At 60.3% G+C, this 26,624-nt stretch overlaps 1 protein-coding gene across 2 annotated transcripts; it reads right to left on the bottom strand.

The window, feature by feature from the left end:
• On the bottom strand, positions 38-26,523 carry SS18L1 (SS18L1, nBAF chromatin remodeling complex subunit). Of its 2 annotated transcripts, XM_021078212.1 has the most exons (11): positions 26,201-26,523; positions 17,874-17,950; positions 17,341-17,425; positions 16,590-16,734; positions 15,929-16,126; positions 14,976-15,137; positions 14,590-14,694; positions 13,608-13,700; positions 6,247-6,366; positions 4,949-5,076; positions 38-2,752 (listed from the first exon to the last, which is right to left on the bottom strand). In XM_021078212.1, the coding sequence occupies exons 1-11, from the start codon at positions 26,267-26,269 to the stop codon at positions 2,726-2,728; spliced, it is 1,209 nt and encodes a 402-aa protein (XP_020933871.1). In that variant the 5' UTR covers positions 26,270-26,523; the 3' UTR covers positions 38-2,725. The 2 variants fall into 2 exon arrangements, with proteins under 2 accessions (XP_020933871.1, XP_020933870.1); XM_021078211.1 differs by having other exon boundaries at positions 38-5,076; positions 26,201-26,476.

Here is a 26,624-nt window from a genome sequence, read left to right as displayed (position 1 = left end):
CCGGCTCCCCGCGTTGCCGCACGGAACAGTCTCCAGGGTGGTTTTCGAAGAACCGGTTTATTGACAGATTACACCAAAAGCATAAACGGTTTCGACGCCAAACTCCGACGGAAAAAAGAAACGAACCAAGAAGGATGGTTTTTACCGCGCTCACGAATGAGCCCGTCTGACTTACTCCGCCCAGAGGTGCAGCCACGGCCGAAAGTCAGGCCGCCCTCTGTGCGGGTCTGTGTGGACGCCCCACGGCCGCGCCGCGTGCGAACCTGGACCGGCTCCGGCCCCGCTCCCGCCCGGATGCCCGGTCCTCGGCACGCCCGCCCCGTGGACAGGTCAGCACTTCTGCACACTGGCGGGTCAGTGTCAGACTCCGGACAAGCGCAGGAAGTAGGAGCGTCGTCTGCAGGCTTGCTCCCACCGTCCCCGGCCTTCTGCCGAAGCAGTGGCAAAAACAAGCACCACCAAGCACACTGCACAGACAACTCATTGTAGCCTAAGCTTTGCAGACATTCATATTACAGAAGAGAAGATATAATACAGAGAACGAAAAGGAGCTGCTGGCATCACTTTCCCCACAATATTACATAAGAATGGACAACACATTAAATAAACATTTTGTTATTAATCATTAAATATATCAACACCAAAAATCATGTATAAATTAGGAAATAAATGTACAAACTATTTCACAAAGTGCTTTTTTAAAAATATATACACAACATTCAAGAAATTCTTAATGTAAGACATTTCAGATTGAAGTTTCGGGGTAAAATTTTAAGCGTCCTTTTCCTTCAAAAAGTATTAATACAGCACTTAAAAAAAATAAAAGGCATATTCCCAGATTGGCAAGGAATACAAATAAACTATTTTCAGTTACCTGAAATGTTTAACATTTTCAAGGGAAAATTTTAATCCCCAATTGAACTTGCAAATTAGTTCTAGGAAAATTGTCAGGAAAGAACATAACAAAATCAGGGGAAATGACTCCCCAAATGAAACTGCTAATGTCTGTGTCATTTAGCAATTAAGGACTCTCTCATTGCAGTAATTTAATCTAGATATGTATTTTTAAGCCCTTAGCAGTATTAAGGGTTTTTCTAAAACCCGTATGTCTACAAAATAACCACTTCTATCCCCATGTCTGTGTGATTCTGTCTCCACAGAAGCGGGGAGAAGGTCCTAGAGCAGGACTTGTAGGCGACACGGGCTGTCCTTGTCCTCTGAGCCTCGGTTCTTCAGCTGTAGAACGGCAACCACAGTTGCCTCCACATTCCCAGGTGGGCTGTCAGAATTCACTCCAGTAAAAACACATGAAAAACGTCTTATTAACCATAAAGCATTCAACTCTGGATAAAGAATGACTTTAAAATTTTAAAACGTAAAACTTAAAATGATTAAAACCATCACCTTCAGTAGAGCTGATATACCAAGAAGTGGAGAGTTCTTGTATTTTCTTGGTTGTCTTGGAAATAGGTCAGCATTTACCCAACACGTTTTGACGGCGTCACAGTAAACAGGGATATTATTGCCCAAGTGCAGGGTGATGAAATGTCCATGTGACTTACTAGTGAAACGCAGAATTTTTCTTTGACCTGACTTTTCCACGTGAGCTGTCTTCAATGTTTGCACAGAATTTAAATGGGATGTGATGTCCTAGGAATGTAAAAAATGACTCGAATTTCTTGATAAAAGACCTTTCCTTCTCAAGGAAGAACACTGTAAAACTCGGCGCTGTTCTGTTTACAAATGAGATGTGAATCTCAGACATCCCTAAAAGAAAAAGAGCGCTTGCTTGGAGATGGGAACACGGCCGTCCTGGATGAGAGGGTGCGAAACAGACGCTTGCCAACTGCCTGGAAAACTGGGTGTCTACGTTTTAAATTGTAAATTTAGAACTGGGCCTATTAAATACTAAAGTCCCAGAAATGACCATTAGCTAAACAAGGGCCCAAGCCGAGGAAATTCCAGTGACCTGCCCTCTCTTGCCCTCAGAGAGCCTCCCCCCGGCTCAGGCTCGTCCCGCTTTGCCGTCACGGATTCACACGCATTTGGACCACAGTCTTTGACCCCGCTTTACTTTTTCGTACAAAAACACGTCACCTTTCGGAGAAACGGGATCGGTGAGAGACACAGGGAACGCGGGCGCTCTGGAAACAGCCGTCCAGAGCCTCTTCAAATGAAGCCTGTTAATCCTTCCATCGTGTACCAGGAACTGACTCAACTCACAGAGGATGCCTCTCGCCCCCTCCCCATCGAGGCACAGAAGGGGCTGCCACCCACCCCGGGGCTGTGCACACGTGCCCAGCTGCGGCGCGGCCAGTGACAGACACGCTCACGACCCACGGTCCGACAGGGTCTGTTTCTATGAGGACGTGGCCCGTGGCATCGTGTGGGTGCGTCCACCACTGGGCACCGAATACTCTGGTGACCAAAGGACCCCTAAAGCTAGCTAGAAACACCGGGGCGGGGGGACAAAAAGGGAGGACGTCTCCGTTGTACGGACATACAATACTATACACAGCACCAAATGCGTCACACCATCAAAGCGCCTCTGGCACCCGCGGTGCACGCTCACGGTCACACCCAGCATGAAATGTGCCCGCCTCACATGCAGACGCTGTGTGGGGCGAAGGCGCAACCCACGGGTCACAGCTCGTCAGAACTGTCACCAGCCTGTCCGTCCCCGGACAGTCATGCCACCGCGAGGCTCCACACGGACGCTTGTCCCTTACTGCTGGTAATTTCCATACTGGCCCTGCAAGAGAACAAGACACAGGTTGCACCTCCACAGTCCTGCGGGAGAGGCCCCCGCCCCCAAGTAAGACGGACCCCCCACCCCGCCAGCCAACACCCAGGATAAGATGGAAGTGGACCTGCAAGGAAACAGCTCCTGCCCGTTTCCACCAGGCCTTCTGGAAGCCTCCATCCAAGCTTCGCTACTGGCTTGGGTCAGAGGGGGTCAGAGGTCACACCGTCACCCAGCGGCTCACTGTGTGCGGCACTGCAGCCCAGCCTGGCCCTGCCGTGAACGGCGAGGTCTGCCGGGGCCTTGCCCCGTCACAAACGACCTCGGCACTGCTGCCAAAAGCCCGGCGTCCTGAGAATGTGCCAATCCGCTGTCTCAACGGCCAAGAAGTTCTGCTTCTCAGACCACCCATCCCTGGGCCTGGGTCTCTGTGCTGAAAACTCAGTCTCTGAGTATAACCGGCCATCCTTTCCCTCTAGGGGACAGGGTGAGAAGCATTTAAAAATAAAATACCAGGAGCTCCCGTGGTGGTGCAGCGGAAATGAATCCGACTGGGAACCATGAGGATGCGGGTTTGATCCCTGGCCTTGCTCAGTGGGTTAAGGATCCAGCATTGCCATGAGCTGTGGTGTAGGTCAAAGACATGGCTGGGATCCTGCGTTGCTGTGGCTCTGGCGTAGGCCGGCAGCTACAGCTCCAATTTGGTCCCTAGCCTGGGAACCTCCATATGCAGTGGCTGCGGCCCTAAAAAGCAAATAAATAAATAAATAAATAAAAATACCAGGAGTTCCTGTTGTGGCTCAGCGGGTTAAGAACCTAACTATGATCCATGAGGATGCAGGTTCAATCCCTGGCCTCACTCAGTGGGTCAAGGATCTGGCATTGCTGTGAACTGCAGGGTAGGTCAGATGGGGCTCAGATCCCATGCTGCTGTGGCTGTGGTGTAGGCCAGCGGCTGTAGCACCAATGCAACCCCCAGCCTGGGAGATTCCGTGTGCCAACAGTGCAGCCCTCAAAAGCAAAAAACAAACATAAAAAATAAAAATAAATAAATACGTAAATGAATAAATCCCGGACCTTACCTATTGAGTTACCTGAGAAAAGCAGCCACAGTCCACACGGTGCCTGGACGTTTCACTGGCCTGTAAACTGTGCTCAGTGCCACTGACCCAGCACAGGAGGCCACCAGTGGACAACCACCTCTTGCAAAGGACGCTCCCAAGACACCCAGGGGAATTCTCGGCCCACGGGGTCTCCCCACAGGCCCCACCCTGACCAGGCACTTGACCCTGACCAGGCCAGCTGCCTCAGGGCCTTTGCACAGCCTCCTCCTGCCCTGGGTCACCCTCATCCTCGTTTCTGGCCCCAGGTCACCTCCCCTGAGGCGCCCCCGGCACTCATTCCCCCCTCTGCCCCCCGTGGGTTCTCCCACCAGGAGGGCCGACACTCCTGCTCTAGGGCCCTTCTGAGCGCCTCCCGGTGGGTGTCTGAGAGGCATCTGACCCTCTGCCTCCCTGACTCTCTCCTCTGCACCCAGACTGTCTCCGGCCACCCAGGCTGAAATCCTGGGGGTCACCCCACCCGTCTCTGCCGCCCACCACACATCCAGTCACCAGCGGATCTCGCTGAAAGCCCCTCTGCCGGCACCAGGGTCCTGGGGTGGGCGAGGCCAGGCCGTCCTGGCAGAGGAACAGCTCTGCGCAGGTCGGACACCCTTGCTGCCCCGTCCCTGTCAGTGATGCCAGGCCCGCTCACTGTCACCTGAGGGAGGGCCGCAGGTCTAAGCCAGCCATGCCACCCGCTGCCCTGTCCCTCTGCCCCCGAGGCCTCCTCCCAGAACCACTGGCCGCGGCTCCCTCCTGGCTTGCAGGCTCTGTTGGGCGAAACGCACACCCCAAGCTCTGTCTGGTCACTGTCCCCCAAGCCCACAGTGGACCACAACGCCACCGGGCACATGGGGAACCCCTGAAGTCAAAGGACGAGGCTCCAGAGGCAATAGCTGAGGACACAAAGTGCCAGCTGTGAGTGGCCAACGGGAGCATGCACACACGGGTAATTTCTGAAAACCTCACAAGCGCCGAGCATCGACGTTCTGGAAGGGCCCTGGGTGCCAGTTCACCCGTCTCATTACTGCTCGTGACCAGAGAGGCCACCCTGGTCACGTCTGACACACACGGCGAGTCTGGGAACATGCAGAAGGCTTGCCTGCTCGTAGCCGTACGGCCGCTGCTGCTGGGCGGACGGGCCCGTCTGAGACGCTCTGTAGCTTCCGTACTGCTGGCCTTGTCCCTGCTGGTAGCTGGGGTACTGCGAGGGGGCGCCCTGGGCAGGCCCTGGAACACACACGGGAGCCCTGAGCCCCCCTGATGGCCCCGTCCTCCTGAGTCCCTGAGACCCTGGCACCCGTGCGGGGAGGGCCCCGCCCCACCGGAACGGGGCTGGGGGACACTCTCTGCGCGCCCGATTCCTGGGACCAGGGTGCACCAGTCACAGCGGTCACTGCAGACAGCAACCACCCCATGGGGAAGGGGGAGAACTGACAAAGGCCGAGTCATTCTCCAGAAACGGCTGCTCTGAGGGCTGCGGCTGGGAAAACACTGCAGTCCCCAAAATAAGAAAGTTCTTAAAACTAAAAGGACGGGGTGTGCCCAGGGGCACAGGCCCCCACTGAGCTCCCGAGAGGAGGACTGAGCCAGCCCAAGCAAGATAAAGGCGAGCTGCACTGCAACGGAGGACGAAAATAACACCCACGAGCCCCCCCTCCCCGGGCACAAGCAAACGATGACTACTTGACGGGGCAAGGAGGGCCCCACCCTCCCCACAGGACCAGAGAGTCCAAGTGGACACAGCCCCCTGGGTGGGGCTGGACTGGTGACTCTCAGTCTGGAGAAGGCGGCGAGGCTGACAGCGGGGGCCAGGCAGACATCCCTGACTGCGCGAGCGAGCTCAGCCTCAGCAGAGGCAAGTCACGCCCACAAGGCAGTGCAGCGCCGTGGGCTGCTTCTGCAAACCCAGACCCCAGGCCAGGTGAACTCAAACCACGGCAGGGTCCTCAAAGTGCCTGCTAGCCCTGCACAAAAGCGCTAAGGCCAGGGAGTTCCCTGGTGGAGCAGCAGGTGAAGGATCCTGCGTTGTCACTGCTGCGGTGCGGGTTTGATCCCTAGCCCAGGAATTTCCACATGCCGCAGGTGCAGCCAGAAAAAAAAGTGCCAAGGTCAAGAAAGACCAGGGAAGTCCGAGGAACTGTAGCAGCCCCGGGAGTTGCGGGGCCGACATTACACGGGGTCCTGGACCTGCAGCAAACCAGCGAGATCCGAAGAAACTGCCACAGCCATGGCCACACACCACCACTGGCTTCTTAGCTGTGACCATGGGAGCCCGAAAAAGGACGAGGTCAACAACGGGGGAACCCTCAACCCTCCAGGCAACTTTTCTGGACATCCGCGACTGCACCTACGGAGTGCCGGGGTCACTGCACGGTCTGCACGGGGAGGCCCCCTTACCGTAGCCCTGCTGCTGCCCAGGGTAGCCCTGCTGGTTGGGGTACTGCTGCTGGGAGTATGTCTGCTGCTGAGCCGTGCCCTGCTGGTACCCCGCCTGCTGCTGGCTGTACTGCGAGTTTCCTGCAGAGGGAAGGAGACACGAGTTCGTTTCCAGGGAGCAATGGCAGCTCTGACGTGCCGCGAGGCATGGGCCACTTTGGGATCGACTGAGCCCGCTGCTTCACTACCTCTTCTTTTCACAATTCAAAATTTTATTACACTTTCTCTTACCACCTTACAGGAATACAAACACAGAGCCAAAATGAAAAGGTTAATGCAATTAAGACAAGGACCAATACCAGTTTTGGTAAAGTGAGTCCCCCAACTCGCACAAGATATGTTGAGGTCCTGACCCCAGGAACCTGGGAACGTGGCCCCATTTGGAAATAGGGTCTTTGCAGATGTGATCGGTTAAGGGGAGGCCGTCCTGGGCCCAATCCAAGGACTTGTGTCGTTATGAGAAGAAGATCTAGACACAGACGCAGGCAAAGGCCGTGTGATGACGGAGGCAGAGATGGGGCCCAGTCTGCACGCCCCCGGCACAGGGACCACCAGCATCTCCCACAGCTGGACAGAGGCCTGGGACAGACCCTCCCTCAGAGCCCCCAGCAGGGGCCAGCCCTGCCAACGCTTTGATCTTGGTTCTGGCCCTAGGACCTCGAAAAGATCCATCTCGGTTGCTCCAAGCTGCCTGTCTGGGGACTTTGTTACGAGGCCTCAGGACAGGACCAGGCTTGAAGCACCTGCCTCCCAGTGAGGGCATCCGAGCAGCTGGTCAACTGCGGTTTTGGTTGTGAAGGAAAAGAACAAAGTAGGAGCGGAGTTCCCATCGTGGCTCAGTGGTTAACGAATCTGACTAGGAACCATGATGTTGCGGGTTTGATCCCTGGCCTTGCTCAGGGGGTTAAGGATCCAGCGTTGCCGTGAGCTGTGGTGTAGGTTGCAGACGCAGCTTGGATCTGGCACTGCTGTGGCTGTGGTGTAGGCTGGCAGCTGTAGCTTTATTAGACCCCTATCCTGGGAACCTCCATATGCCATGGGTATGGCCCTAAAAAGACAAAAAAAAAAAAAAAAAAGATTCGTGGCTGTGCAGTTCCCACTGTGGCATAGTGGGTTAATGATTCAGACTGTCTCTGTGGAGGCGCCAGTTCAATCCTCGGCCCAGCGCAGTGGGTTAAGGATCCAGTATTGCTACAGCTGAGGTGTAGCTCGCAAAAAAAAGAAAAAGAAAAAAAAGAAAGAATCGAAGCCATGAAAAAAGGAACCACTTGTTTGTGAAAGAGGCCGATGTTGTCATTAAATGCTCTGCTTATTTAAACTTGGCAGGAACACGGCTGCAAAACAGTCAGGGGCAAATGCACAAAAGACTCATCTAAAAAAACTAGTTTTCGAGCAAGGATGGGCCTCAGGGACCCGCGGGGTGGCCGTTTCAGGTGGAATCACCTCCGCTGTCCCGAGTGCCCACCCCCAGGCGGCTGCCATTCGTTGTCCAGAGAAAGGCGGACCCCCCCGCCCCCAACAGCGGTGCTGCAACCACAGGCTGCAACCACAGGGGTGTGGATGGGTCTGGGCTTTGATTTTCAGTGATACCCAATAATATTTAACATTTTCAAGTTTGACTTCTAAATTCCCAGATACATTGAGGAGATCTGAAAAGGTGAAAACTGGAGTTTCCTGGTGGCGCAGCAGCCTAAAGATTCGGCACTGTCTCTCCTGTGGCGTGGGTTCAATCCCTGGCCCGGGAACTTCTGCGTGCCGTGGGTGCACCTCCCCACACAAAAAAAGATTAAAAAATAAAAAACAGGGCAAGCCCACCTCGGAGAGGTCTGGGGGAGGGCCTCCCTCGTGCCCGGCCCGCCAGCCCAGCTTCATCGCCCCCACGGCATCTCCAGCGCTGTCCTGGGCATCTCTCCCGTCTGTTCCCAGCATGCGTGTGAACGCCCCCTGGGCACCCTCTGCTTTTACACAGAAGGCAGCACCCAGACACACCGGTCCCGCACCCTTGGCAGGAAACCTGCAGCCGAGCAGGACCTGGGGGCCTTCCCAGAACCCCCCCCACGTCCTCCTCCTGCCTTTTGTCCACAGAAGATCTTTCATCAAAGAATACGTTCAGAGAAGGGAGAAAATGAAGAAAGCAAAACAGTCAAGCAAGACATTACAGTTTAGCCATTAAGCAAAGCCAGGGGCTACGGAGAATATTCTGAACCATGTCCTTGAGGCATTTTGCAGATACCGAGACCCCCGCCCAGGGGGAGAAGCTGCCTGCATAAGCTGCCCACCCGGAGCCCGACAGGCTGGAACCAGGAACGCTGTCCTGATTCCCTGGCCACCAGCCAATCGGAAGGGCCCCGCGCTGATCTCGCACCCACGGCGCCTCCACCCCGTCTGTAAAAACCCTTCCCGAAAGCCTTCGAGGAGTTCGGCCTTTTAAGCACCCGCCGCCTGGACCGCTCGCTTGTCCCCGATCTAAACACTGCCCTTTCCTTCCCCACGACCCCGTGTCGGGAAACTGGCTTTACCGATTGCGGGTCAGCAGCCCCGGCTTTGGTTTGGCAACAACCTGGGGGACCTGCCATGTTAGTGCCCTGGACATGTCACGCTGGTCACCGGCTCAGTCCAGCCTTGGCTCCTGCAAACCCCACGGAGAGGAAGGGAAGTGCCATCGGGACGATCGGGCTGCCTCGGAGCGCTCCGCACCCAGGACCCCCCGACAACCGGGTCCCACTTGCTGGGGCAGCCCCCACGACCCTTTGTCCTGCCCGGCCCCTTCCTGGCCCTGGGCCTCTACGCCAGCACCCTGTCATTCCACAGACCCCACGGGTGCCACCGCCTGTGAACAACCCCAGCACCGGCCAGCCGTGCCCCACAAGGTTCCCCATCCCCTGGGGGACGAGTCTTTCTGTCGGCTACAGCCCGCCCCTGACTGCTCCCACCCAACGTCCCTGCCGCAGGGCACGCATGCCCCCCCCAGACAAGACCTGGCAGGCCACCCGCTGAGGGGTGACTGGTGCCATGTCACACAGGTGTGGTCCCGTGTAGGCGTCATTAACAAGAAGGTGGAACAAAGCACTGCCATCGCCAGGAGGAAACCGCGCCATCTGCCACGCTTGCCTTGAAAGAAGCCACTGAATGTTTTAGCAAACTTCTCATCAATTATGGAAGGCAAGACTGCGTCACCCACAACGAGGGTACAAAACATACACTTCAGACTTCAAAAAGCTTGTCCGGGTGAGCGTTTCTGCCGAACGCGCTCCGCAGGGCTCCCTGCAGCAGAGCAGCGTGGGGGGCAGGCCGGGGGGCCCACGATCCTGGAGGGGACGAGCCCCGCTGGCCGCCGGTCCCCGGGGCGCTTTCTCTTCACAGCACGGACACGCAGGAGCGCAAACGCCCCTGGCAGCAGACTCTGATTTTCAAATGTGCAACCCTTCTGAAAATGGCCCAAACAAGCAGACTCTTGGCCCCGCAGGGTGCGCCTGCGTGGGCACCTGCTGAGCCTCCCGCTGCCCACGCCTCAGGGCAGCCCTGCCATCAGGAGCCGTGCTGCATGGTGTCCTGCCCTCGTCCAGGTGCCGCCCGGTCAAGCTGGCTGAGGGGTGGCTGCCTCTCTTCCCGACGGGCCGCCGATCCCTCAAGCCTCACAAATGCCTCAGTGCCACCTCCTGAGCCCACAAAGCTGCCGTGGCCCCGGGTCCTGTCTCAGGGACTGTTCTGGAGAGGCGTCCAAGGCCAGAGGTAGGTGACATGCAGAGAAGGCTCCCTCACTGACTCCTGCTTCCAACCGTGAGGACTAAGAGGTAGATAAGCCCCAGTCACTGCAAGGACCAGGTGACCACAGGTGTGTCCGTTTCGGTCCTAAGACAAGCAAGACCGACTGTCACACAGACGACGCCTACGTCGCGGGGCATGAAAAGGCTGGGAAGAAGCCCCACCCGTTCACGCAGCTCAGCCGACGCCAGGACGGACAGTCAGTGTGCAAAGGTAACGGGGACCCTCGAGCTGCCTGCGGGCGAGTCTACCTGGGGAAGCCTGCGCCGTCGCGGTTCCCTGGCTTACATCCGTCATGATGTCTCTCGTGCATCCAGGGTGACGCCGGGCCACGGCCGCTGCAGCACCCCCAGCCCTGCAGAGCCACCCAAGCAGGCGGGCTCCCCCGCGCGAGAAGGCCGGGGCCGAGCCCAGGTCTCCATCCACGCAGGCGGGAAGACGCCGCTTCGCCGGGGCCGCGTCCCTTGGGCTTCGGAGTTGTCTGTGATCTCCCATCACGCGTCCCGAAACGTCCGTTCTGCTGTGGAAAACGATACGGCAGCTCCTGAAAACACTAACAGAGGATCGCCCCGCGAGCCGGCCGCTCCGCTTCTGGGTTTAAGGGGCACAGCGCGCCTCACCGGGCTGTGCAGACACGGCGTCTTTCGACGGTCGAAGGTCTGCAGCGAGCCCGCCGAGGCCATTCTCCTGGCAGCATTTTTGTTCACGCCGTGTCTCTGAGTCACCTTTTTCATTGTATTTGCGATGGTGACCTGTGACTGCTGATGTGACCATTGTAATGATTTTAGTTGTTTTTCATTTTCGTGCGTTTTCTGGCCATGCCTGTGGCACGGCGACGTTTCCAGGTCGGGAACGGAACTCGAGCCACAGCAGCAGCATGAGCCGCAGCAGGGACAACGTCAGGTCCTTAACACGCTGCACCACAAGAGAACTCTCGTTTTTTGGGTTTTTTTAAAAACTAAGTTGAGTATTTTGTTATTAAACTTGTCCTTGTTTATCTGCAAGGCTGTTGCTTCACTGTATAAACGTAGCAGCAGAAACACAGCATAGTGCGAAACGAAGGCAGTAACACTCTTTGTCGATACCGTGCAACGAACACAAACTCTTCTCCACAGCCCGTTATTTCCGGCGGGAAGCTCATGAAGAGCTTTGCCCCAGGTCCAGGACGGCTGGGAGCAAGTTACCACGTTACACACACGAGGCTTGAGGTGACAGGGGTGTCCTCGAGGTACCTCATTTCCTGATAATACCCCAGATAATTTCAAGAATTCTGGACACTGTGACCGGAGCCGAGCCTAAACCTCACAGGGGGCTGTGCAAAGGGTGCACAGTGTCTGCCTGAGGCCATTAGGAAGTCAAGGGTCTTTTTTTCTGGTAACCCTGTACGTAGTTTCTTTTGCCAAAAGCTGCTTTTTAAAACATCTATCCACCACTAACTGAAGACAGTTATGCCGGATTAAGTTGTTTCAAACTGTTTACTCAGGGCTCCCCTTTCACTCCCGAGAGAGCTTGTGTGTTTCTCCTACGCGTCTCCACCCCTTCGTTCATCCAGTTCTGAAGGGTTACTGCGTGGCGTCTAGACCCGCCACCCATCTTCACAGCAAGATGTGTTGACAAGTCCTAGAGCTTCTGCTAGAGCTTCCTTCATTTCAGTTGCTTCCCCGGAGAGAGGGGAAGAGCCTTCACTAGCAGCCTTCACACGTCCCAAGGCGCCAAACTCCCCTTGTTGGCTCGGCGTTGTCCCCGCTTGAGGCGGACTGCAGGCACCACCTCCCAAAGCTTCCTGTGCAAAACTGCTCACTGCCCTGTTCCAGTGCCGTTTTCCACTGTTCTCCGTTCAGCTTTGTCTGTGGATTTTTGCAGAGCAGAGCGGGGCCGGGGTGCAGCCACCGGACAGCACCCGCCTGCGGCCCCCGCGGCCGCGGCAGGCAGGGGGCGCTGTGGACGCAGAGACAGCGCGCAGGTGGGAGAGCGCAGCCCGCAGACGCTGAGCCGCTCGCAGCGCCACGTCCGCAGGGGTGCAGAGGGTCTCGGCAGAGCACCTGCAGCACCCCGGCCGCGCGAGAACTCTCGCTTCTTACTTTTTCTCTTTTTACGGCCTTACCTACAGCACATGAAAGGTCCCAGGCTCAGGGTTGAACCGGAGCTGCAGCTACCGGCCTACGCCACAGCTCACAGTAACCCTGGATCCTTAACCCACTCAGCAGAGCCAGGGATCGAACCCACATGCTCATGGATGCCCGTCAGGTTCGTTACCGCTGAGCCACAATGGGAACTCCCAGGGTTTTTATTTTTAAATTAAGTTAAATACATTGGGTTTTTTTTAGTTTTGTATATACTGTGAAACCAAAAAACTCAGGTGACTTTCTCTATTGCAACTTCTGATTTATCCTGATGGTCTCGAGCCAAATATCTGAGAGGTCTGCCTGCACCCCAAAGAATCAAAAGCGGGACCTGGAAGAGATGTTTGTAAACCCACATTCCTAGAACACGACTCACAATCGCCAAAAGGAGAAGCAACCCAAGGGCCCATCAACAGATGAAGGGGCAAGTTGAATGTGGTCAATTTGCCTCAGAAAGGAAAGCAGTTCTGACACCTGCTCCCACATGGATGACCTTGGAGAGGTGCTGCTGAGGGAAAGGACGAACCCTGTGTGACCCCCCCCCCAGGGACCCAGAGGAGTGCGGGGGCCGGGGGCGAGGCGGGGGCCAGGGTCTGAGAAGGTTCGGAGACCACGGCAGGGATGCGGACACAACAATGGGAACGCACTTAACGCCCCTGCACCGTGCACTTAAAATGGTTAAGACGGTCGGTTTTGTTCTGCGATTTTACCGCTAGGAAAACATCACCCCGGAAGTCAAACGCGACTTTTCAAGGCACCCGTCCCACATGGACCGTTTGTCCTCTTTCTCCAGGACCCCCGGCAGCCCCTCCGTTCTCCCTGCTCCCGACACCCAGGTGGGTACCTGGACATCACGTCACCCTGGGCGCTCATGCCCTCTTCTCGGGGGCCTCCTGAGGACGCTGGGAAGTCCCTCCACCCGACGGGCCAGCTGGCAGCCGCTGTGAATCACCTGTGCCTGTTTCTTCCCAAATCTATGTTTAGGGACGTCACCTGGACGGCTTCAGGTCAGTGGGGCTGGGAGCGCTTACGGCAGAGGAATGGGCGAGCACTACCGAGCAGGGCTGTCTGTCCAGGCGGCCACGGCCAACACGTCGTGGCCTCACCTCCATCTGACCCTGCACCGGACCACCCCCACCCCCAGATGCGCCTTATCGGCCAGCAGGTGTTTGAAGCAATGCCCAGGCCACCCCCACTGCAGCAACACCCCCCCACACGTGCCAGCGGCTCGGGTCCAGAGGGGGCAGGGCGCCTGGGTCCCTGCCGGCCGCCCACCCGAGTTTAGAACAACGGATGGCCTTGACCGAGGAGGCTGAGCCTCGACCAGGTGGTGGATTGGACCCCGAGGCCCTCCTGCTTCAGAAACACGTAGGCACTGGCGGACACCGCCCCAGACCCCGGGCACACCCGGCTAGGAGCCCGCGGCCGCCTTACCGCCCTCGTAGTAGTGCTGCGTGGACTCCTCAAAGGACCGGTCGTAGCTCTGCTCTGTGTAGGACGACGGCTGGTAGGCGTAATCGCCGTGTCCTGTGGGCAGACGGGGACACCCTGCAGTCAGCGGAGGGCCCTGACCACCCAGACCTGGCAGGGACAGCCAGGAACACAGCCGCTGGGGTCAGGAGAGTCGCAGCTGGACGCGGCCCCCCTGCTCCCGGGGCCGCGTGAAGCTGGATAAGGGCGGCGTCCGCAGCTCTTAACGTCACTACGTGGTCACTGTCCCACACTGCTCTGTGGGATCCCATCAGGAGCACACGACCCCCACGAGGCCTGGTCACTGCTACACGGAGGGCTCACGGCTTGCCTGGCACTGGCCTCAACCACCTCCCTACCACCCACACCGAGAGCCGGCCAGCTCACACCGTTCCCTGCCTGGGGTCCTCCCCAGATCCCACCCAGCCTCTACGGCCACTTTAAATGGCACCTCCACAAAACCTGAGACTACTTAAAGATGCCTGAACGGTGACCCAGAAAAGGCAAAGAGCCTGCCGAGACTGACCGAGCAGCTGGGAGGTGAGGGACACGGGACAGTCAGCTCAGGCTTGTCACCGTCCCGAAGGCGCTGCACAATTTTTTTTGGCCGCCCCGCAGCCTGTGTAGTTCTCGGGCCAGGGATCAGATCCGAGCCGCAGACATGACCTAGGCCACAGCTGCAGCAACGCCTGATCCTCAAGCCACTGTGCCGGGCCGGGGATTGAACCTACGTCCCAGCACTCCCAAGACACTGCAGATGCTGCTGCACCCCAGGGAACTCACAACTTTTATGTCCACTTTTTAAGGCATTTCCATCCGTCCACTCAAAGGACCTCACCCCCCAGCCCAGGGTGGCCGCCCCCACCCCAGCCCCAAAGGGGGCTCTGTGAGCTCTGCCAGCGGGTGTTGGGGTGACGGGGTCTGGACTGGGACCGCCGCAGCTCACCATCGGGGTAGTACTGCTGGCTCAGGGGCTCCGAGGCGGCCTGGCTGTGGCCGTACTGCTCGCCGCCGTAGTACTCCTCCTGACCCAGGTACTGCTGGGACGAGCCTGGGAGACAGCACTGGGAGTTAACTCCTGCACCCGAGAATCTCCCCAGCGGGCCACCAGTTGGGGGATGCCCGCCCAGGGGACCCCAGGCCTCTGCCACCCATCCAGCCCCTGGTACCCCAGACTTCGCATCCCGGCCCCGCTCCCCCATGGACACGCCCCCAACGGGGGCTCGCACCTGACCCACCCAGGGGACGGCACCGGCTTCTGTCACAGCCCAGGGCTCTGTGCCACCCCCCACCGGTTCCCACGGAGACAGAGGCACTGAGGGCGGGCCTTACCTTGCTGGGAGGGCCGGTAGGGGGCCATGGGCCGCTGCCCTATCATGCCGCTCCCCTGCCCGCTCTGGCCCATCATGGCCATGGACTGGCCCTGGTAGTGCTGGGCCCCGCCCTGCGCCGCGCTGTAGTGGGACGAGGCCGCCTGCTGGTGCATCATGGACACTGGGCGACACGACAGACCCCGAATAACCCCGAGAAGCTCCCGGGGCAGCGCCTCCCTCCCCGGCCTGGGCCCCCCCACCAAGGCCAGCCTCTCGAGGCCACAGCACCCTTCCGGCCAGTGCACCTCTGGGCGACTCATAAAACGTGAGTGAAATGCCAGCCCTCACTCCCCCAGGCTGGTCCCCGAGGAGTGTGTCACTCCCACCCCCAGAGCCGGGCCTCGAAGGCCCCTGGCAGGGGCCCTGTCACAGCCTGTCCTTTCCTGTCACCCCTGCTCAGGACCCTCTAGGGCAGGGCCGACCAGCACAACGGGAGAGGAGCCACAAAGAGAAGCCAAAAGAAACAGGTGGAAGCTAGTGCAGCAACATATTTTATTCAACTCAACGTATCCAAAGTAGATCGCTTTCAATAAACCAAGGAGGCGCCTCAGGTCCTCTCTGGACTTTGCCTGACACTCGGGGCCATCCCCGTTTGGACCTGATGCTTCCCAAATGCCCAAGGTCCCAAGCCACTGCCACGGTGGACAGCCAGCTCACGGGGCTCCCCCTGGCCCCTCAGCTGGCCCTGCCTGCTTCCCGCTCCTGCACTCTGGCCACGCCGGCTCCCCACCCATGGGAGCCCCAGACTGTCCTCCCAGTGGGGCACATGCCACCCCTCCCCAGAGCCTTCCCTGAAGCCGCCACGGGCAGCCACCTAGCCCCCCACCCACCTGGCCGGCGCCCCCGGGCTCCGTCCCCGGGGCAGCTGCCTGCACACCTGCGGGAGGGTGGTGGGGCCGGGCAGGGCGGTACCTGGGTTGGACTGCATGTTGATGTTGGCCCGAGACACGTAGTTGCTGATGGTGCCCTGGCCCTGCAGGGGCACGCTCTGCGAGGCGGGTCCCGAGTGGCTGTAGCCGGGCCCCGAGCCGTGGCTGCTGCCGGACATGCTCATGGAGGTGGTGGGCAACGTGCTCGGCGCCGTCTGCTGCAGCGACACGTGGTTCGGGCCTGCGGGACGGCGGGGGGGGGGGGGCATCTGAACCCTCTGACGGCGGCCCTGCCTCCGCTCACGCTCGCTCGCTTCCCTCCGGCCACCGTGGGAGGGAGGCTGACCACGGTCAAGGGCGCTGGGAATCCGGCACGTGACTGCGACGGGGGCAGGAGGGGGGCAGCTGCCTGCTCCCCACGATGCTGCTGCTAATAGCTCCTGACGCCTGTTAATGGTTCTTAACCCAAGGACAGAACACTTCCGTTCCTGTCAGGGGCCCGCACGTGCCCCCGCCCTGCCGTGCCAGCAGAGGACCTGGAATGACGGCTTTGTGCCCCCATGTTTCACTGCACGCATGCACCTGCAGCAGGACCTCCAGGGGGCCGAGGTCCCCCATGGATGGCGGCAGCCGGCCACTGTCACCCTCGGCAGTGACCCTGTGCCCCGGAGCCAGCCCCGACCCACTGCACCCAGGCCTCTCACCGTTGCCGATCTGGGCCTGCATGAGGGAGGAGGGCGGCAAGCCCGCGCCGATGGCGTCGCCGAGGCTGCCCTGGGCGTGCAGGCCCTGGCTGGAGCCGCTCTGCGACAGCCCCCCGGGGCCCAGCGTCATGCTCTGTGTCGGCGGCTGTGGCAAAGGGAAGGTTGCTGAGCGGGTGGCTAACTCGGAGAACCGCCACCAGAAGCCACTCCGGGGCTCAGGCGCCCCAAGACCTGCAGCCACACACTTCATGGGCACCTGGCAAACGCCTCTAAGATGGACCCACTTTCATGCTTAGCCGGACCACCAGTGACCAGCCGGAACACCTCTGGCCAGGATGGAAGGGACACGCCACGTGTTCACCAAGCTTGTCAACACATGCGCGGAGGTTCGAAGCTGGGCCCCCTTTCCTGAAGCTCGGGACTGCTCTGCTGGAGACCAGCTGTGTCCTTCTGGGCTTGCGGCACAGACCTCCCACCCTCCTGGTCTCGGCAGGCTGGTGGTCTCTGTTCCTCCCACCCCGGGGTCCGAGGGCCCTTGCACAGCATGTCCTGTGCATTAGCACCACCTTCCTGGGGCGGGGGCCCTCCCCCTCCCCCGCAGGCCCACCTCTGGCCACGGGATGTAGAGGGGAAGCAGCTTACAGGACCCCCGCCCGATCTGGACCAAACAGCAGCTCCGAAGGTGTGGCACGATGCTTCTACACCTCTGCCCCCCCCGCCCCCCGCCGCCCCTGGCTTGGTGGCCACTCACGGCGGGCAGCAGGGACTGCATGTTCTGGTTGGAGTCCGCGATCGTGGCCAGGTAGACCAGGTTCCGGTGCAGAATCTGCTGGTACCTGCGGGCGAGGGTGCAGGTGAGGTGAGGTAAGGCACCCAGGACAGGCCAGGGCTGGGGGGCGACGCTAACACAGGGTCTGTTCAGAGACGGGAGGGGCTGCCAGGGTTTGAGCTTCCTCCAGGCCCGGGCACTGGGCCACCTTCAGCCTCAGCCTCTGAAGAGGCACTGGGAGGACGCAAGGAGGCTCAGCTCAGTGGAGGAACACGCTGGCGGCTACAATGGCCATTCGTGTGCCCACTCTGTGTCCAGCCCTGGAGTCGCCCAAGGTCACACCTAGAGGGGTCTGCTGTCCCTGGTGTGGCCGGCCTGGGCTTCCCACAAACTTGCCCACTGTTCCTTGGGGGTGACCCGGGGGAGCATGGCCGCTCAGCTGGCCCCGCGGCCCAACGGCTCAGGCCACCCAGCCCAGGGGAGGTCGGGGGTGCGGGCGGCAGGAGGACACTCACTGGGTGCACTCGGCCGTCTTGCCCTTGCTCTGGTAGTCCAGGATACACTGGATCAGGTGGTGGTTCTCATCCAGCATCTGAAGGAGAAGCAGGCGTGAGTGCAGGGACCCGGTCTGCAGGCGGCCTGCCCGGCAGGAAGGCCCTGGCTTGCTGCTCATCCCTCCGGCAGGGCCGGCCGTCAGCGCCGGGCGGCTCTCAGCCCCAGCCAGCAGGACCAGGCACCTTCCACCCCCCCCACCCCCCCCGTGAACCCCGGAGCCCATGTGGAGAGCGAGACCCTCCGTCACTGCCACAGGGAGTGGGGGGGTCCTGGGGGAGGCAGCCTGCGCCCCCGGGCAGCTCCAAGACCACGAAGGCACCTCTTCCGGACAGCCACTGGGGGGCGTCACCTGGCAGGCCCGCGGAGGCCGCGGGGCACGCGGCACGGAGATGGAGAGCCCTGGCGGCCGCGCTGCTGTCCACAGAGGGCCTTTGCCCAGAGACTCTCCTTCTCGGTCCTCCCGCGCTCGGACCTCAGATCCTGCGCCTACGGAGCCCGGGGCCCAACCTGACCGCAGGGAGACGGAAGCGCAGCCCCCGCCAGCCTCGCATCTTCCCCTCGGCCCCTGAGCCTCCAGAGTTGGTTTCTCTTGTTCTGTGACTTCTCAGTTACAACTTTGAACGCTTCACGTTACCGTTTTCTCTGCACCGCAGAGCCGATGCCCTAAGTCCAGCAATGCCCAGCCCAGTCAAGGAGCCGGCCCCAGACGGAGAACCGCCGGGGGCGCTGCGGGCCTGGAGCAGCCTGCAGAGTCCACCTGCAGCAGCTGATGAAAACCACAGGGAGGACTCGTCCAGGTTCAGAAAGGAAGGCACCACAACAGACCGTGCCCGCTCCCGCTCGGAGCTCCCTGGAGGCGAGGTAGGTTAAGGGTCTGGTGGTGTCCCTCCGTGGCCCAGGTCACCACTGTTCCTGGCCAGGGAACTTCCAGGGGCTGGCAGGGATTCTCCCCAAAGGACACACGCTAGGTATGCAGACGTCTCCAGCACAGGACTTTCATGTTGGCATCACCCGTTAACAGTGCAAAACAGGGGGAAGCCAGATGCTTAATGTCGGGGTGATGCAAACAGGTCGGCATTACCCTGGGACAAGGTGCTAACAAGCCATCACGGACATCTGTGTAGTCTTTATAAGCAGGAGAAACTGCTACTCTGTTAGGGGTTTTTAAGCAAAGTCCTAGGTCAGTAAAGTGGCGTGAAAAGGCCAGGACACGTGGGGTGAAAGAGCGGACTGGGCACCCGCTGAGCTCCAGATACCCCTCAGGAGCGAGCGATGGGAACAGAAGCCCCTCGAGGGACAAGAGAACAGAGACAGAACACGGGCAGCGGGTTCAAGAAGCAAAGTCAAATGTCAGAACAGTAACTGGGCAGTGCCCACGGCACCAGCTGTGACACAGGCCACCCTGGGGACCCACCAGGCTCAGAAGGTGGAGACCCTGGGAGGGGATTCAAGGACCGTAACCGGCCTGGGAGGCAAGTGCCAGACACGTGGGCAGCCGAGACCTCAGTGCCCTCTTACTAGCGCCCTGGTCCTCAAAAGGGCCACCACACCAGCCCACCCAGGAAGCCTGTGAATCAGAGCAAGCAAAAGCAGCCAAAAGCTGGGGAAATGATTACACAAGAAGAACCCTTTAAATACAAAAAGAGAGAAAACCATAATTACTATTAATACCCTCAAAAATAAAAGAAGTTATTGGACTTATCTGAAAAAAAAATGCAGAGTTCCTGCTGTGGCTCAGCGGATTAAGAGCCTGACTGCAGCAGCTCGGGCTGCTGTGGAGAGTTCAATCCCCCAACCAGGTGAGGTGCGTTAAAGGATCCAGTGTTGCCACAGCTGCAGCTCAGATTCAATCCCTGGCCTGGGAACTTCTGCAGGTGCAGCCGTTAAAAAAAACTAAAACAAAAAAAGATGCCTTTGGAGTTCCCTGGTGGCTCACCAGGTTAAGGATCCACGCTGTCGCTGCAACAGCTTAGGCTGCCGAAGCGGCATGGCTTTGATCCCTAGCCCGGGAACTTCCTCATGCTGTGAGTGCCAGGGCGGGGGGCGGTGGGGGGAGAAAAAAAGACACTATTAAACACAGCAGAGAAAACAAAAAACTCTGGGGTGTTTAAAATACAGTGACCACGGCAAAAAAGGGCTGATGAAGTGGCAGAAAAGTTCCCGACAGCAGAGCAAAGACCGATAGAAAACAGGGTGGTGAGACCAGAAGACAAATCCCTGCGGCCACAACCCACCCTCCAGGACTTGGGGAACGTCAGCGAGCAGGCAAAGCGCCCTAAAGGAACTACGGAGACGGCTCAGACCGTGAAGAACGCGCATTTCCAGGAGGGAAGGCCCAGCTTGACAAACACACCGGGGCCCAGAAAGGTCCTGGGAGTGAGGGGAGGAGAGCCACCAGCCCCGAGCAGCCACACGGGAGGACCCGCGGGAGTGACGCCGGGGCCTGTGTGACGTCCCGCGGAGACACGCTGGGCGAGGACCCCGCCTGACCCCAAGGCGGTGTGAAGGTGGAACGAACATACTTGGTCCTTTTCGGCTGCCCCTGCGGCAGATGGAGTCCCCAGGCCCGGGAGCAGAGCCCAGCCGGCCCTGCAACCTTCGCTGCAGCTGCGGCAACACTGACCAGATCCTTTAACCCACTGCGCTGGGCTGGGGATGGAACCTGCGTACCTGTGTCCCACCGCTGCCGGGACGCCGCCACCGCTGCCGCTGTGCCGCCGGTGGGAAAGCGTGGGAATCGACACGCTTCCTCAACACAGACCGGGAAACGCATCTCCCACCCAGGGGGTCACCAGCTGAACCATGAGCTTCTGGAGCATCGACGTTAGAGACAGAAGAGGGAGCGAGTGATGGGCCTTCTGCCACGAAGCGCAGACGGGGCGGACGGGGCAGCAGGGAGGCCTGCGGGTCAGATCACGGCCCGCACTCCGCGCTCGTGCCGCGGTTACGCCTTCGTTTTCAGGAAAGCGATCTTTAGACGTGGGGAGTGAAAGCGTATCATGCCCGCAGCTTAATCGCAAACGACGCCGGCAAAACCAGCCCTTACACACAGGCCAGAGGCGCCGGGAGCCACCGAGGCACCGTGGGAACCTGGGGACCCGGGGAAGGGAAGAGGATTCTTCCAAACGTCCGTGCCTCACACACCTCTTCTCAGGATCCCCCACAGCACTGGTCCCCCGAACAAGGCAGCAGATGCCAAAGGGGGAAGGGAAGGCCTCAGAGCGGCGCAGACGCCTGAAGAATCCGGGACGTGGTGGGGGGAGCCCACGGAGGCCCGAGAACAGCAGCCCTGAGGCCACGACCCCGACGGACACCTGAGCTGAGGAGGCTCCTGCCGCCAGAAGAAAGGCTGCGCGGAACGGGTGAGACGCGCTTAGGAAGAGAAGGATTGGAGTTCCCTGGGGCTCAGCCGGTTGAGGATCCGGCGGTGTCACTGCCGTGGCTGGGGTTCCATCCCTGGCCCAGGAACGCCACGCGCCTCGGGGCAGCCAAGAAATAAAGAAAGAACGAAGAGGACGAGGGGCGCGGGGAGGACAGGGAGTCTGGGGTTAAGGGGCGCCTTTAGCACAGAGGCGCGACGGCCCCGCCGCGCAGCCCTGGGAGCCACACCCCGTCTCCAGGGAGGGACACGACGGGAGACGATGCAGAAAAAGGAACGGGCGCGCCCATGTGATGGGGTCACCGTGCTGTCCGGCAGAAAGTGGCACCACAGCGCAAGTCAACTATTCCTTAATTTAAAAAAATGTAGCTACTTGGTTTAGCCATGAAAACAGCACGAGGGTGCGGGGGGGTGGGGTGGCCGTGGGCACATCTGCTCCGTGCCCACGTGGTAGCTGTGTATGGGGTGTGGAGGCGGGGGGCAGGCTCCTGCTCCGTGACGCTCCCTTGCAGGCGTCCCCACCAGGGCTCTCAAGGCCCCCAGCCTGTTCCGTGGCGCCGGGGGTTCAGGGCCTGAGCACGGGCCCGTGTGCTGGGCCGGAGGACAGCGTCCCTGCGAGCCTGGGGCTCCTGCCCTCCCAGCGCAGGAGAGGGCAGAGCTGGTCCAGATGCCCCACCCTCCACCAGAGGGCTCCCGGGACGCCGCCGGCTCCGGAGCAGCGCCGCCGGAGGCCTGGCAGGGGCTGTGCCCTCCCCACCCCAGGGGGCCTGCACTCAGAGCCTCCAGGACTCAGCTCCAAGTGCTCTCAGGGCAGCACCCTGGCCCGGGCACCCCTGACGCTCCATGGGGTCCCACCCCCCCCACCCCCGCCCCAGGGCGGGCCTGAGGACCGGAGCGCGAGGCCACCACAGCTCCCAGGAGAGCCTTCCAGGCCTCTGTTCCCAGGGACAGCGCTTCCAGGAACCACTGCCCGCCAGGTCAGGGGAGGCTCAGCGTCCCCAGGCCGTCCCCGCTTGTGAGGACAGCTCCAGTTTTCAAAACGGCCCCTCATCCCCCTGACAAATGAGTCACCGTCTTGGGATTTATTCGCTGCCCTGTGGCACATGCCGTTCCCGGGCCAGGACTGGGTCGGAGCTGCAGGCACAACCTAGGCAGGACCTGTAGCAACACCGGACCCTCAACTCACCGTGCACGGCTGGTGACCGAACCTGCGGCCCAGCGCTCCCAAAATGCCTCCAACCCCACAGTGACACAGCGGGACCTTCTGGCCAGTTGGTTTTTTTTTTTTTTTTTTTTTTTTTTTGCTTTTTAGGGCTGTGCCTGTGGCATATGGAGGTTCCCAGGCTGGGGGTTGAATCAGAGCTGCAGCTGCCGGCCTGCACCACAGCCACAGCCACGCGGGATCCAAGCGGGGTCTGCGACCTTCGCCACAGCTCACGGCAACACCGGATCCTTAATACATGGAGCGAGGCCAGGGAGTGAACCCGAATGGTCATGGATCCTAGTTGGCTTTGTTACCGATGCGTCACGACGGGAACCCCCAGCCACCTTCTTTAAGACAAGTCTCAGGTCTGACTGCACACAGGCCACCCCCAACCCAGATGGTCACCCCTCACCTGGGCCCCCCACCTCAACCCCTGGGCACGCAGCACACGGGGACGGGACAGCCGCCTGCTGGTCTCAATCTCCAGCACCAGAGCCGTGCCAGCACACACGCCACTGCCCACCTGCCTATCAGCCCCCTGGGCCACCTCCCCGGCCAAGGACGAGAGCATCCCACCCTCCAGCTGACGAAACCAACACCATCGGTGACGCCGAAACTACTACTTTATTAAGCAACTACGGGGCGAGGGAGGCACCTGCCTGCCAGCAGAGGCTGGGCGCCCAGGGGCCTCTCCGACGGGCCTCGGCCCAGCCCCGCAGCCCAGTCCACTGGCAGCGCGGGGGCTCAGGCCCCGGCCCCAAAGCAGGGAGAGTTGCTGGGACGCTGCCCACCTCCACGTCAGGACCGCCGGCAAATTCACATCCCCTGGGGTTCCCACCAGAGCCTTGTGTCACCTGCACCAGCGCTGTGCTCCGTCCCCAAAAGCAAAACTTCTCGCGCGTGGCCCAGGCCCCCCAGTTCCGGCTGGCTTCGGGGCCCTGACAATTTGGGTGCCTGTACCAGCTTCCTGCAGGACCACCCATGATGTCCTCAATCTCTGAGCCCCTTCCCACCCCCCACCCCCGCCCCCCGCCCTGGTTCTCCTTGTCTGCAGAACCCCTCCCCCCACATCCTCTTTCACAAGTTGAACTGTGTCTCTCACCATGACAAGTTCAAGTCCTAAGCCGCCATCTGTGATCACGGCCTCATCTGGACATAAGGTCTTTGCACATGTAACCGAGTGAAACTGAAGTCATACTGGATTAGAGTGGGCCCTAAATCCTCTGACCGGTGTCCTTGGGAGAAGAGGGAAACTGGACAGAGAGAAGCCTCGTGAAGACGGAGGCAGAGGCTGGGGTGACACGTCTAAAGCCAACAAGCCCAGGGGCTTTAAGGACGGCCAGCCACCCCCCAAATCTGAGAGAAACACAGAGACTCTCCCTCAGGACCCTAGAAAGGAACCAACCCTGCCAACACCTTGACTTTGGACTTCTAGGCCCTCCCAACTGCAAGAAAATTAATTTCTGCTGCTCCAAACTACTCCGTTTGAGGTCATCTGTTACGGTAGCCACAGGAGACAAATATGCCTGCCTAACCCAAAATTTCCACTGATGGAACCAGGGTCACAGATGCTCCAGCAAGTACGAAGCACTAACTATGCCAGATACTGTGCCAGCCTGGCAACACAAGAACAGGTCCATGATCCAAACACTTGGGAGCCCAAGGGACATGTCAAAGCACAGCATTCCTCACGTGACTGCCACGGGGGCATGAGGAGGGGACATTTCAGTGGGGCCTTGAAGGCTGAGTAGGAGTTTGCCTGACAGGCTCCCATCCAAATGTACTCTCAGGACAAGTGTATACTCTCTGCTGTGCCACTACCAAGGAGGCTGCTGTAGAACCCCTGGCTTTTCTCAATGCTCTGAGCATGAGCACAGGCTGTGGACACAGCTCCCACGAGCACAGAACACATTTCTCACGCCCTCTCAGAACACCAGTAGGAGAACGCTTCCAAACATCGAAGTGAGTACCCAGCCCAGCCCTCTCAGAGCACGTGAGACGACAGCCTAAGCTGAAGACTCCTCTCCACTGGCCAGCTGGCAGACCTTCTGCCCTGGGACACAGGCTTTCGGATGCTTGGGACCAGCGTGGCCACACACACTCTGGCCCAGAGAATCTGGGGAACTTCAACAGGGAGCGAGCGCCAAGTGCAGCTCCGTGGATGAGTACTGATGCCAAGGTGGCTTTGGGAACAGGGACGATGCTCACCTAAAAATCCAGGGTCCCCAGAGGAGCTCCGGGCTGCCCACCCGAGCCGAGAGCCACTGTCTGGGTTGGCCTCCTGGCTCCAGCACTTACCCGCAGGCACTCGGCCTCCTTCTGCCGCTCTCCTTCTCCACCAGCCGCTGATGAGAGTGACCACTGCAAGCGGTGACGCGCATCAAGATGGGCCCGGCCCAGAGAATCGGGCCCCTACTGAGCGAGCACCACTCAAGTGTGGACTAAACAAGTGAAAACGCCCCACGTTTTCCCTCGTGTTTCTACTGCTTTTTATTTAGAGTTTACAGAGGCTCCTCATTCGTCAAAACCAGTCACAGCAAAAAGAAGCCCTGAAACATCATCACGGGAGAAGGTGAATCCCAGAGGGACATAAAAGGTTCCCGGAAACCCAGGGATTCTTCGGAGAACCCAGCTTAGAAAGGAGAGCAACCTGGCTACCCGACATCGAGGAACTCAAAGGGGAAGAGTCGAGAGCCACTTTCTCCTGAGCTTTATCTTCTAAACAGAAGCAGTAAAAATTTTAAATTTCCATTTCAAAACCTAAGACTTGTATTAAAATGTCCCCAAACCCACGTGAAGGTTATGTCTAGGAAACCACGAGGCCAAACTTATAGCACGCAGGCAAGGCTGTAAAACCAGTCTGTAAAGTTTTGTTAGGTGAAGAGGCTGGCGAAGTGTCAAGGCTGAAAAGCAGCGTGACACTCCAATAAGAGCGGCCGGCCAGCCGGCCCCGAGGCGTGGAGCGCTCCTTAAAGGGCTGCGGGGCTGCAAGACCGGCGCCCTCACTCTGGATGCACCTCTTTGTGCCTCGTAATGCCAGCACCTAAATGGCAGGCGGGGCCGGCGGCTGGGACGGATCCCCGTCGCCCCATGTGCCCCGTGCGCCCTCCACCAGCCAAACTGCGCGCGGGGGCGGGGGGCCGCCCACGGCGCAGCGTCACCACTTTCCCAGTCAGGAGGGTCCCCTCGGCGCACCGGGCGGCTCGCAGACACCACCCTGCGGACGCCCGGTCCGGACGCCGTGCACCCGCACCCCGGCCCCGAAGGCGACGGGTCTCCACTGTCCCCGGCGGGGCCCGGGGTCGTCCCTGGCTTGGCTCTGCGGACATCACCCTGCAGACAACATCCCTTGGACACCACCCTGCGGGCACCCGGTCCTGCCGCCCTGCGCTCCTGCCCCGCGGCCCCGGGCCCAGAAGACGGCGCGTCCCCACTGTGGCCGGTGAGGCCCGGGGTCGTTCCGGGCTGGGCTCCGAGGACACCACCCCACGCGCCGCCTTGAGCCCCAACCCACCGCCCCCGCGCACCCCCGCCCACATTGGCGCACGCTGGCCACAGAGCGCGCGCGGGGCCCCAGCGGGGTCGCGGCGGTCGGCTGCGCCCCGGCTTTGTTCGCGCCCCGCGCCCGCCGGCTGCCCTCGACCCGGCCCAGCGCCCGCCCGCACCCCGTGGCCCCCAGCCCGGGACCGCGGCCCCCAGCCCACCTTCTGGATGGTTTGCTGCGTGACCTCCCCTTTGCCTCTCGGCCGGGCGGACGCGAAGGCCACCGACATGGTCGCGGGCGCAGGATCAGCCCGAGATCATCGGGGTTTATTCTCCGGCTGCGCTCGGCGGCCAGAGGCGCTCATTCTCCGCAGTCGCTGGGGGGCGGGGGGCGCGGGGGGTGCTGCGCCGTGGACTCGCCCGCCCCTCCGTCGCCGCGTTGCCTCCGGACCCGCCGCCTCGCCGCTCCGCGCGCCGCCGCAGCCTGAGACCGAGCTCCGCGCGGCGCCCCCGGGCGGCCGCCTCGCGCTCCGCGCCGGGCCCGCCGCCGCCGCCACCGCCGCCGCCGCCGCACCGCCCCCCGCGCCCGGCCGTCGGTGGTTCGGCCCGGCCCCGCCCCGGCGCGCGCACGTCGCCCGACGCCGC

This window comes from Sus scrofa, chromosome 17, assembly GCF_000003025.6.
Source record: "Sus scrofa isolate TJ Tabasco breed Duroc chromosome 17, Sscrofa11.1, whole genome shotgun sequence".
Lineage (NCBI taxonomy): Eukaryota > Metazoa > Chordata > Mammalia > Artiodactyla > Suidae > Sus > Sus scrofa.
The sequence above is the reverse complement of the archived record's forward strand: the minus strand, read 5'-3'. Positions and strand labels throughout refer to the sequence as shown.

Coding starts and splice junctions, on each gene's coding strand:
- SS18L1 (XM_021078211.1), bottom strand. CDS start 26,269: ATGTCGGTGGCCTTCGCGTCCGCCCGGCCGAGAGGCAAAGGGGAGGTC. Junction 16,127..16,589: donor GCAGGCCCAGATCGGCAACG/GTGAGAGGCCTG, acceptor GCCGTCCCGCAG/GCCCGAACCACGTGTCGCTG. Junction 14,695..14,975: donor CTACCGGCCCTCCCAGCAAG/GTAAGGCCCGCC, acceptor GCTGTCTCCCAG/GCTCGTCCCAGCAGTACCTG.